General features: G+C 40.6%; 1 protein-coding gene across 1 annotated transcript; it reads left to right on the plus strand.

Annotated features, from left to right (window-relative positions):
- Positions 1-3,138: 3,138 nt before the first annotated feature.
- LOC131578223 (uncharacterized) lies at positions 3,139-10,452 on the plus strand. The gene is made up of 2 exons (XM_058836762.1): positions 3,139-3,350; positions 9,029-10,452. Exon 2 carries the CDS (start codon positions 9,062-9,064, stop codon positions 10,019-10,021), a length of 960 nt encoding a protein of 319 aa, XP_058692745.1. The 5' UTR covers positions 3,139-3,350; positions 9,029-9,061; the 3' UTR covers positions 10,022-10,452.
- The last annotated feature ends 2,435 nt before the right edge of the window (positions 10,453-12,887 follow it).

The raw sequence follows: 12,887 nt of genomic DNA on the forward strand, positions 1-12,887 counted from the left end.
TCGAAATTGCAACTTCTCAGCTAAGAAATGCATAGAAATAACTTGGCCACAGCGATAGCTGTGAAAAACGCGGTTCACATAATTTTTATAGAATTTAAAAGTTTAATAAAAAAAAACAATTAGGAGAAAAAAATAAAGTATACAAATACAGCCGGGTGTCTCTGCATTCAGCCAAGAGAGCACACCTTACTAACAAAGGATTGTCCCTTAAAAACAGAACCCTACTACATATCCATAAATTCTCATACATATTCATACACTCTCATACATATTCATACATTTTTCTTAGAATCTTTGGTGTTTTTCTGTTTAGTTTTCTCTTGCCCCATTCCCAATAGATCAATCTTCTTGGCGCCATCGAGATCTACATTCCCTGATACCAGAAATGCAATAAATTCCTCCCCCCAGAGTTCTGGTCACTGCTGTCTTCATCTGGATAAGATAGGAAAGAGTCTCCAGCTATCTTTTTCAGTCTTTGGATTATACAGACAAAAGTAGTTTTTGTTTTAATGCTATGTCATAGCTTAACATATATGTATTATACCACTATTTCTAAGTTTCATCAATAACAGAAATAAAGAAAACTATATTAATACAACAAAAATTTCCATTCTTATACACATAATATTCATTTTAATATTTGCAAAAAGCCAACAATATATGTATCTATAACAATAGCATAAGATGTTTTAATGTTGAAAATATTGATTGAATTCTGCTTTGACAATTCTTTTTTCACTCTGTGATTCTGATTATATATGACACACTTTACAAGTTTTAAATCCAATTGCAGTTAGGATTCCATTTAGATTAGGTTCACTTCTCTTAAGAATATGTTATCCTGTCACTTCTGACATTTCTTTTTCTATCAAACTGCTGTGCTCATGGGAAGAACAGAAATCAGAGTAGACAATGTAATGTACCAATATAATTCTAAATTTTATATGCAATTCAATTAAATATATGTTTGACTATTTTCTGGAAATTGTGTTAAAAATAGTCCTAAGGTGAACCTGAGAGTCAGAAGCACCAGAGCCAATGAACTTGCATTGAAGAAAGCCAGAGCTACAGAACTCTTGCCCAGCTCAGATTTTCCTTCTCAATTCCTTCAGCTGAAAGGATGGATACTTTGGAATTGAAGAGCTAGCACAGCATGCCTTAACATTCAGTTTATTAAAAATATTTTCAGCCATGTATGAGCCAGTATGACCCACCCTCATGACATCTCATAACTGCTATAAAATAACAGAAGCTTGATAGCATGTGTCAAAGGCTTTGCTGATTTCAGTAGAGCTATCTCAAAACTGGCTAAAGACACTAATCTTTAAGTTCAACAGTGTCTCTTTGGAGAAAGCAGTTAGATGGTAACATTCTGATGAGTTATTCCTTTGAAGAATACCGTAGTATTGCAGTTTTATTTCCCATAGGTACCAGATGAAACAGGGAAGCAGCACTGCGTTATGGTTAGTTACAAGACTTGTAGTAATATAGAGAATTCTTTTCTTTCACAAGTAGCTCCTGTATCAGGAGAGCTGATAAAATTAGAAATTACTATGCCAAATCTCTGCTGTGTGTTTTTTCTTTCTTCGAGCAGTTTTGTAATAGTGATTTGCAAAATATATTTTAAAGAGATCTCAAAGTAGAAAGTGTAGCAGAAACATTTTGTTTTCTTTGCAATTGTTTTCTGACATGTAATAAAAAAAGAAGAGCCATTCTGAATATAGCCCTGTTGAACCCTAATAGAAATTTGAGATAGGTGCCCAAGAAAAAAACACTGAAATACCTCCAGAACTGCTTCTTTCTCGACACAGCTCTCCTAAAGAGAGGAAATGGGATCACTGTCTGATGTAAATATCTAACCTTTACACAGACACGTAAAGCAAAATTAAATTTGTCCCCGCTGTGCACTACAATGGGCAAGGACATCTTGCAGATCTTTACTAAACTTCCTTCCGTGCAGCATCTGGCACAGCTGGAAGTGTCTTTATGCAGTAGATTAAAATACTCAGGATGAAAAACAGCACTTTCCTGAAGCTCACAATCAGACTATCAGTTTTGGTGATATTAGTAGGTTGGGTGTCTGGTTTACATTTTTTCTCCAAAATTTCAGTGAATTTCTTATTACCACTACTATATTGTTTGCACTGCTTAAGAAGTTGATCACTTTTACCTCAAAAAGTTGGTTTGGAAGTTAGTTTGACTATTTAATCAATTTCTTTGAAGAGAAATTTGATTTCTCTCTGATAGCTGGCAGTATTACATTCACTTCATCCTTTATCTGTCTTTTATTGAAATTTCTATTTATGGAATATATATTTTCACAGCTTTTTAAAGCTTAGTTAGGAAGCCAGACTTTAATACCACAAGCAGTACAATGAATAGTTGTATACACTTTAGAGAAGTTTAGAGGATGACATCCTTAAACTGTATTTAGTAGCACAGGAAATATTTATAAAAGATCCTCTTTTATCATGAAAATATTATATGTTAGTATAGTTATTAAGAACCTAGATGATCTAGTTAACATAGTTTTGATATGGTTTTCTGCTGATTATGTTAGCTTAGTAGCTATTCTGAATTTAAGTGTGGCTGTGCTACCCGTGGCAAGTTTTTTGTCTCTGGAAACATGATGTCAGTATAGGGAACAAAAGCATGCTAAACTCTAGTATCTCAGTGCAGATTTTTCCCCTTGTGATCTGTCGTTGTGAAATCATACATCCGGGTGCTGCTAAAGCCTCCGCTCCTTGTAGCTGCGTGGCCCAGCCCGGCCCCTAGAGGCTTTTTGGGACAGAGCTTCAGCTGAAGCCGAGTGCAAGGGGCAGTTCAGTTTCGCTTTCAAAGGCGCAGAGGTGGGAGAAATTCTCTTAATTTGTAGGTAAGTCTTCAAACTAGTTCTGCAGTCATTACTACCACTTTAAATTACTCTTGGGGTTTTTTTTTTGGTTGGTTGGTTTTGGTTTTGTTTTGTTTTGTATTGCTTTTTTGGACCTCCCAATAACACAGGTGCCTCCAGACTCTCCAAGTCTGTCCAGAACTTGAGCTGTGCCAAGATGACTTTCTTCAGTTTTGGAACTATACAGAGCTCTCCATATATCATTAAGGCATGATCTAATAACATTAACAGCTTGATTCAATAATTAACAAGAAATTGCAAAAAGATAAGGAAACTGCTGCTGATAACCACAAACAACTCGGCATGCTGTGGGAAAGGAACAGCTGTGTCATCGTATTTAAAAGAGAGCCTGAGACGAAGAAACCCGAGTCCTTCTAGGACAGGTGAGCAGCCTCTGGGGAGGTTGTTGTTACTGTCGATTTATTTAACTTGGTGCTGGACATCCCCTGCACCTCAGGTAAGCTATTCCTAGACTTACACACTCTGCATGTGTAGTCTGTTTTTCTGAGAAAAAGGATTTTTGACAGTATTCCTTTCCTTAATGTTTCTAGTAGCACAGAGTGAGCTAGCAGATGAATGCCTGTTTCAGGGAAGTCTACAGAAACATGAACCATACAGGGCTGTGGATAAAATCTTGTTTTAAGCAAATAGCACAACTAAAAGAACTCTTTAAATGAAAGCTTAAAATGAAACAAATCTTTTGTCATGAGCAGGAAAACTGTAGATGAGATGCACTTATGAGTTATACAGGAACAAAGGTAGGGCTTTTGTTGTTGAGTTTAATTGATTATAAGATTATAATTGATTATAATTGATTATAATTTAATTGATTATAAGAGGCCTCTGGGAAGTGTGGCAAACAGGAGTGGGCAAACGGGTGTAGCACGTCTCTGGGAGTGCGGCTGAGGCAGGTTGCACAGGCAGGGTCTCAGGTTTTCTTACTCAAAAAGGTTTGCTGTGTGTTGTTTGCGGTGTTTCTGCTGGTTGGTTGGTTTTGGGGTTTCTGTGAGTAGTGGTTTTAACATGGTCAAAAACTGTGGTTAGTACAAGGGTATGCAACCAAATTGAATCCTCCAAAGATGATGGTTTATACAGACCCATTCCTGCCCGGAGTGTTTGAGCTTATCAGTGGTTTCATGGGGTGTTCTGGAGGAAACCTGCCTGTGGTGTGGACAGGTGAACCACCTCCTTTTACTGGTGGCCGAGCTTAGGGAGGAGTTTGAAAGACTAAGGAGTGTCTGGGAAAGTGAAAGGGAAATAGATTGGTGGAGTTCAGCCCTTCCATCTTTTGGGGAGGCCCACTAAAAGTCAGAGGACTCATATGCTTCCCACTGGCAGGCAATAAATAGAAGGGCACCTGGTAGATGAATGAGAGTGGAAATGGGTCCCTGTTCAGGGAGGTAATAAAAATTCCTCCAGACCCCCATCCCCTAGCCAGGCACAACTTCAGAATAGGTATGAGGCCCTGGATTTAGAGAATCAGCCAGATGATTTAGAAGAAAATTATCTGCCCAGTGTGCCTCCCAATTATGATTCATATGTAAGACGAATTACCACCTCTAACAGCAAAAAGAAAAGAAGGGTGATCGTAGTGGGTGACTCCCTTCTGAGGGGAACAGAAGGCCCCATATGTCAACTGGACCCACAGGGAGGTCTGCTGCCTGCCTGGGGCCTCTGGGGCCAGCAGACCTCTATCTCTATCTCTATCACTGAGGGACTTCCTAGGCTGATTCAGCCCTCTGATTATTACCCACTGCTGATACTCCAGGCTGGCAGTGATGACATTGAAGGGAGGAGTGTCAAGGCAATTAAAAGGGACTTTAGGGCACTGGCTTAAGTGGTTGAAAGGGCAGGGGCGCAGGTAGTGTTCTGCTCAGTCCTTTTGGTGACTGAGAAAAATGGTGCAGGGAATAGGAGAACTTACATCATTAACAAGTGGCTCAAAGGTTGGTGTCATCATCAAAAGTTCAGATTCTTTGATCATAGGGAAACTTTTACAGCATCTGCCCTGCTGGAACCAGATGGGATACATCTCTCCGTTAAGGGCAGAAGGTTTTTAGCTCATGAACTGGCAGACCTCGTTGAGAGGACTTTAAACTAGGTTTGAAGGAAGAAGGGGATACAGCTGGGCTGTCTGGGAGCAGGCCTAAGGGTGGTAAGCCTGAGTTAGAGGTGAAATTGGTAGCCCAGCTGAGGTGCACGTACACCAATGCACGCAGCATGGGCAACAAACAAGAAGAGCTGGAGGCCATGGTGCTACACCAAAGCTGTGATGTAGTTGCTCTCATGGAAATGTGGTGGGACAACTCACATGGATGGAGCACTGCACTGAATGGCTACAAGCTCTTCAGAAGAGACAGGAAAGGAAGAAGAGGTGGAGGGGTGACCCTTTGTATTAGGGAGGCTTTTGATGCCATGGGTACTGAAGCTAATGACGATGAAGTTGAATGCCTATGGGTAAGAATTAAGGGGAAGGCCAACAAGACTGACGTCTTGTTATTGTCTGTTATTGTCCATCCAACCAGGAAGAAGTGGTGGACAACTTATTCTATAAGAAGCTAGATAATGTTTCAGGATCATCAGTCCTTGTTCTTGTAGGTGACTTCAACCTGCCAGACATCTGCTGGGAACTTAATACAGCAGAAAAGAGGCAGTCCAGGAAATTTGTAGTGTGTGGAGGTCAACTTTTTGTCGCAGCTGGTGGGTGAGCCCACCAGGAGAGAGGGACTATGTTGGATCTGTTGTTTACAAACAGAGATGGGCTGGTGGGAGATGTGGTGGTTGGAGGCAGCTTGGGGCACAGTGATCATGAAATTATAGAGTTCTTGATATTTGGTGAAATCGGGAGGAGCACCAATAAAACTTTTACACTGGACTTCCAGAGGGCAGACTTTGGCCTATTTAGGAGACTTATTCAGAGAGTTCCTTGGGAAGCAGCCCTTAAAAACAAAGGAGTTCAGGAAAGGTGGGCATGCTTCAAAACAGAGACTTTGAGGGCATAGGAGAATAGACTGTCCCTGTGTGCCACAAGACAAGTCAACAGGGTAAATGTCTGGCCTGGATGATCAAGGAGGTTTTGGAAGAACTTAGGAATAAAAAGAAGATATATATCATCTTTGGAAAGAGGGTCAGGTCTCTCAGGAAGTATTTAAGGGGCTGCTAGAGCATGTATGAAAAAAATTAGAGAGGCCAAAGCTCAGTTTGAACTTAAAATGGTGACTTCTGTAAAGGATAATAAAAATGTTTTTATGAATATATTAATGGTAAAGGGAAGGGTAAGAGCAACCTTTGTTCTTTATTAGATGCAGGAGGGAACTTAGTAACTGCAGATGAGGTGTCGCTCTATTGGGAACTGCTAGAAGAATGACACAGACTCTCTTGGGAGTCGATCAGGAGAATTTCTCTCAGTTTATTGCTTCAGATCTTTTTTATAGACCGATACGTGAAAAGTACAGAAAATAAACTCTTATTGGTTAGTAAACTAACACATCACTATCATTGGTCTGTGGGGTACACCACCCCTCGACCTTCTCTTGCAAGAAAACAAGGAACAGACAAACAGCACCTGCAAGGCTGTTTCCTGTCTCTGAGGATTGTTTTAATTCCTTCCCATGATTTCCCAGGCTACTTTCTCAGGCAAGACTGAGAAAGCTATGCAGCCTGCAATTTCCACAGGCACCGTGCTCTGTTTCACAGTTGGCATCCATAATGAGGAGTGCTCAATGCCTTCTTTGCCTCAGTGGGAAAACAAGTTGCCTTCAGGACAACTGTCCTCCTGGGTTGGTAGATGGTGGCAGGGAGCAGAAGGGTCCCCCCATTATCCAGGAGGAGGCAATCAGAGTAAGTCTATGGAACCAGATGGGATCCACCCCAGGGGAGAGCTGGCAGATGACCTTGTGAAGGTGCTCTCCATCATTTACCAACAGTCTTGGCTCACAAGCTGGCCAATGTGACACCCATGCACAGAAAGGATGGGAAGGAGAATCCTAGTAATTATAGTAAGTTATTATAGACCTAGTAATTATAGACCAATTAGCATGACCTCAGTACCAGGTAAGGTAATGGAACAGTTTATAGTGAGTGCCCTCATACAGCACTTACAGGATGGCCAGGGTATCAGACCCAGCCAGTGTTACAGGCTGGGGATGGTGTGGCAGGACAGTGCCCAGGCAGAAAGGGACCTGGGGGTGCTGGTGACAGCAGCTGAACATGAGCCAGCAGTGTGCCCTGGTGGCCAAGAAGGCCAATGGCCCCTGGCCTGGATCAGGAATGGTGTGGCCAGCAGGAGCAGAGAGGTCATTCTCCCCCTGCACTCTGCACTGGTGAGGCCACACCTGGAGTTCTGTGTCCAGTTCTGGGCCCCTCAGTTTGGGAAGGATGTTGAGACACTTGAGCAGGTCCAGAGGAGGCAACGAGGCTGGTGAGGGACATGGAACACAAGTCCTGTGAGCAATGACTGAGGGAGCTGGGGGTGTTTAGCCTGGAGAAAAGGAGACTCAGAGGTGACCTTATCACTCTCTACAACTCCCTGAAAGGTGGTTGTGGTCAGGTGAGGGTTGGTCTCTTTCTCCAGGCAGCAGCAGACAGAACGAGAGGATACAGCCTCAAGCTGCATCAAGGGAATTACAGGTTGGATATTAAAGTTTTTCATGTAAAGAGTGATAAAGTACTGGAATGGTCTACCTGGGGAGGTGCGGGAGTCACCATCCCTGGATATGTTTAAAAACAGACTGGATGTGGCACTCAGTGCCATGGTTTAGTTGAGATATTAGGGCTTGGGTGGGACTTGATGATCTTTACGGTCTCTTCCACCCTGGTCATTTTGTGAATTCTGTGAGATTCTCAGAGATCCGATTCCAGCTTACAGACTTTTATGGGACTTTCAGCTGAGAAAGAAGAGCAGAAGATAGATGTTTATTTTTCAGGTACAGGCTCCTCGGAGTGCAGTGCAGTGGGCAGGAGAAATTATCTCTAAAAATCCAGCAGCACTAGCAGGAAAATAATATTTTGCTGCTTTATTTGGGTGAAGGTGCCCTCTCCCTTTCTTAGAGCAGGCAGCTGATGGCGGGTGCTTCCGCAGTGCCCACTGCCCTCTTAGTATTACTGGCTGCTCTCATACATAGTCTCAGGCCAGAAGCTGGGGATAGATTCATGCTGATCTTCTTTCTTACTCTCTCCTTTGTCCATCCTCTTATCTTCTGTATTTCTGCAGGTGCTGTAATGATAGGGGTGGGACTAGACAACAGGGTACCCTGATTCATCTGCAAATGCATGTGTCTATATACTCCTAATCTGGCCTTTAATGAGGAGGATTTTTTACTCCTGGAAGTGAAAAGTATCCTTTTTTATTCTGCTTTTCACTGACTTTACTGGTTCATGTTACAGCCACTAGATAGTTACACTCAAGGCACTGATCTTGCTAAAGATATCTTCAAACCAGAAAGACCAGTTAGCATCTTGTTAAATTCCAGCTTTCCAAAAAATGGCATCATTAGTGAGGGCTTTAATATATATTAGGTCACTTGAAGATAATAGAGACTTGCAAACTAAAGAGAACAGAGTCACTACTTAATGCACTCACTAGTACCTATCTGTAAAGGTCTTAAAGTCTTTTTCCTCCAGTCTGGAGCACAGTTAGAGACAGAGCTTGGTAGCATTCAGTTTTACTCAAGCCTGGTCACAAAAGTGGACTGACATAGCCTCTAGTTTATACAACCACACTGATAATTCAAATATATTTCACACAGGTCAAAGACATACAGATGCTTCATCACATTTTGCTAGAATTTTCCTATATTTCTGAGATGAAAAAAGAGAGGCTTTGATGCAAAAAAAAAAAAAAAATCAGATTTCAGATGTTTTGCTGGGATGATTCTCTGGAATCAGATAGGGTGATCAAATATTATTTGTGCTTTCTGGGGAAATGGGGGAGCCCCAGTAACCTACCATTTCCCTTGCATTTGTTACATCTAGCCATACCTGTTAATTTCTGTTTCTCATGTAAGTGTTCTTTGTGCTACATGGAATAAAACTAAAACAGGTTAATCATTAACTAACTTTGCCAGTAGCAGCTGAACAATCTCATGTGTTCCCAGCTGTAAATAATCCATAATCTGTTTTTTGATTTTTTTGTAGGTACTGATCTATTGCTCAGCCTTCCAGCAGGAAATGAAAAACATTTATTTATTTCTCCTTTCCATCTTACCTTTTCTTTTGAAAGTCACTGGCACCAAAGATGTTATATTTGGTCATAATAATTTCACAGAGTATCAAGTGGGAAACATGAACCTCATTCTCTCTGTCCCACATGGTGGGTCCATGGAACCTGAAGACATCCCTGATCGAGAGGCCGCCTGTTGGGATGCGAAGACATCCTCTTGTATTTTCTCTCATAACTGTCCTCCTGGAAGTATTCAAAATTCTGAGAAATGCAAAGTATCTACCAACCAAGACAGGTATACTATAGAGGTGGCTCAGGCTCTTGCTGAAGAAATCAACAACATTACTCATGGCTTCTTCCCACATATCATCATAAACCACCTACAGAGGTTCAAGATGGATGCTAACAGGGAAAAGGAAGAAGCCTCCTTTGGCATTCCCCAAGCAGAACAGGCCTGGGAGGACTATATGGGATTTTTGACCACTGCAAAATCACAGATGTCAGAGGGCCTTATTCTGGATATCCACGGACAAGCACATCCTGAAAGGTGGATAGAACTAGGTTACACACTTTCAAAAACTTCCCTTAACTCAGGTGTCTTTTCTGCCTTGAATTCCTCAATTAGCCATCTGGCCAGTCAGCTAGTAAATGTGTCTTCTGAGACTTTGGTTGCAGGGAACAGAAGTTTGGGTAGATATATTGAAGAACAAAATAAGAGTTACGTTTGTGTGCCTTCTCCATCCAATCCTAGCCCAAATAATGGAAACTATTATAGCGGTGGGTACATAACAAAGACTTTTGGTTCCCGTAGTTCTGGCACCATTGATGCCATTCAGCTTGAATTGCCCCAGTGGGTGAGGGCAGCTGAAGAGCGTCACAGATTTTGTAAAGCACTGGCAAGGGCTGTAATGAAATTCTGGCAAGCTAACTACTGCAGCCAGTACAAGCACAAACTTCTGCCATGCTGAAAGAAGCACTCTTGTTAAGATATCTTTTCTTAATAGTGATCTGGAACAATCAAACAACTCATTCACCTGGAACATTTAAGCCCACAAAATAATTGTGGATGCTGATAGAAAGAAACCATCCTGCAAAGGAATGCATCAACATAGAAGAAATCCACAGTTAACACCAACAAATCCATTAACACATAGCTTTCTACCAGGCCCAGCATTGAAAAGACTGCTGTAAGATGAGTGGGTGCAACTATCACTTGCCTGTGCTTAATTTCTTTCCAGTCTCATCCTCTGTTTTGAAGCACATAATAAACAATCTTCTAATAAAGTCTGTGCAATACCTTAATGGATTATCTATTCCAAGAAATTAAATGTCTCTGCTTTTCTTTTGACACTTAAGAAAGACAGTTGGATAATATCATTGTATAAAATGTTTGGGGCCAGGATCAGTTTCCATATGGTGCTTATAAAGCCCTAAGGTTTGGAATTAAAAAGTACTGCTGAACAATGACATACAGTCTGATCTACTTCAGGTTTTTTTAATATAATGAACCAGGAAAAAAAGTTCTGATAGCACTTACAGCACTATAATTTTGTCACACTTTAAATAGCATAACAATAAGGTGTTATAAGTGACTGGATGGAAGGTTGACAAAGATAGCAAATACATACCATGCATTTTTGACAGTTTTCCTTACAGCATGATTCCCTCCTGAGAGCTTGTCCATTGATTTAATTCACCATAGGATTAAACACTTGATTGTTACTGGGAATAGTACTACATTATGGATAGTGTCTGCACAGTGGAGAATATAGTGGCATGAATAGCCATGACTACAAGTCAGCTCCTAGAAAACACAGGCAAATAATAAGGAAAACCAAAGGGAGAAGAAAGCAAGACTGAAAAGTGTACTATTTGAAAATTAAGAACCTATGAAATCCTAGGACTGATAAAGGTTTGGTAAAAAGAAAATATCGAGTAAAAAGTCAGTTTTGAGGAAGTAAATAGTCAGTTAATAAACTGAAGAGAAGTGGCATATCTGCATCATGCAACCACAGTAAAATAATTTAGGCCTGACTATTAGGAGGGACAATGCCAAAGAGAAAACATTACATTACATTACATTACAAATGATAAAAGATAACACATAGGAGCATCAAAATAAGTGGGTAAGTATATCTCTGAACCTGAACTGTGCATTTTTTAATCATCTTTGAAGACTAGGCAATTTTCAGGTAACTGAAAGAGACTTTATGTAGATTTCAAAATTATACAGGGTTCAGAATTGCAAGAATGTTACTTTTCATATGCTAACCTGCTAAATCATAGGTCAGATGAAGTGAACACAAGATGTAAATGACAGATCACACTTTATCTGGTGTCACCTGGTTTGTCAGACAAGTCTGATTTTAATTTTGATCACAAGGTTTGCTAATGTGGTAGGCTGACCCTGGCAAACACCAAATGCCTGCCCAGTTTCTTGCTTCCTTCCTTACTTCTCCCAGTGGGATGGGGAAGAGACGTGGAAGAGGAAAAGCGAGAAAATTCTTGGGCCACAGTGAAGACAGTTTAATAGGTGAAGCAAAGCTGCATATGCAAGCAAAGCAAAACAAGGAATTCAAGCACTGCTTACCACAAGCAGGCAGATCTTTGTTTAGCCACTTCCTGGGAAGCGGCCTCAGCGCACATAATGAATGGTTACTTGGGAAGTGAATGGTCACTATTGGGAAGACAAACACAATAACCATAAACATCTTGGTTCCCTCCCCCATTCCGTGAGGATGTTATATGGTATGGAAAATTTCTGGTCAGTTCAGGTCAGCTGTCCCAGCTGTGTCCCTTCCCAGCTTACTCACTTGGTGTGGGGAAAAAAGCACCTTCTTCTTGTGCTGGCATTGCTCAGCAATAGCCAAAACACTGGTGTGTTATCAGCACTGTTTTATTTACTAATCCACGACACAGCACCATACAGGCTGCTATGGAGAAAATTAAGTGAATCCCTGCCAGATGCGGTACAGCTGATAAATAAGAATTTTAAATATACTCCCATAAGGTATTTTGCAGCTACCCTTAAATCCATCATAGCCTTGTAACAAGTCAAAGGCAGGTAAATAGTTGCAAGTCATTCTATATACACTTCATGAGAAGAATGTCTTTTCAAGAAGCCCTGCAGATCAAACACCATTCAATACCAGTGATATAGAAGACCTGCTATTTTCCCCAAAATAGCAGGTAATAATATCACTAGTTACATGCATTATCCTAACTACTCACGAAGGTGAGACACTTGGCACTATTTGTGTGTTTAGCCAAAGGGTGAAAATGTGTTCTGTGCTCTGTGTCATGTTATGACATTGTCCTGGAATGCTGAAATGCAAGAAAAGATTTGCAAAATCATGATAATCATGATGGATAATTAATTGACTATGAGCTCAGAAGACACTTTCCTGGCTTAGAAGATGAACACAGTCTTTGAAAACATAAGCAAGGAATGAACATGCAGAAACAGCAGGGCAGATTAACTCTTTGTTGACTTCATGATTAATCTGTCAGGAAAAAATGCAGTGTAATATTCAATATTCAGGAGTTCAAACTGGACAAATTGAAGCAGAGAGGAAATCAGTGGTTTTGACATAAAGTGTAACTGTCAGCAAATATACATTAAGTCAAATGGTCTTTTCAAAATCTAGTTATAATCACACACTGGCTTTATTAGAATTTATTCATTGCATGAAGGATTGGAATAGAAGTAAAGATTTGTTTTTTATATGTTCTACTTAGTAATGAAACAGATTTAAATGTAACTGAAAAGAAAAAACAGAGAAAAAATAACAAAAGAAATCTGCTAATCCACTTTAATGAAGATGGAAACTACAT

Source organism: Poecile atricapillus, chromosome 3 (assembly GCF_030490865.1).
Source record: "Poecile atricapillus isolate bPoeAtr1 chromosome 3, bPoeAtr1.hap1, whole genome shotgun sequence".
Taxonomy (NCBI): Eukaryota; Metazoa; Chordata; class Aves; order Passeriformes; family Paridae; genus Poecile; species Poecile atricapillus.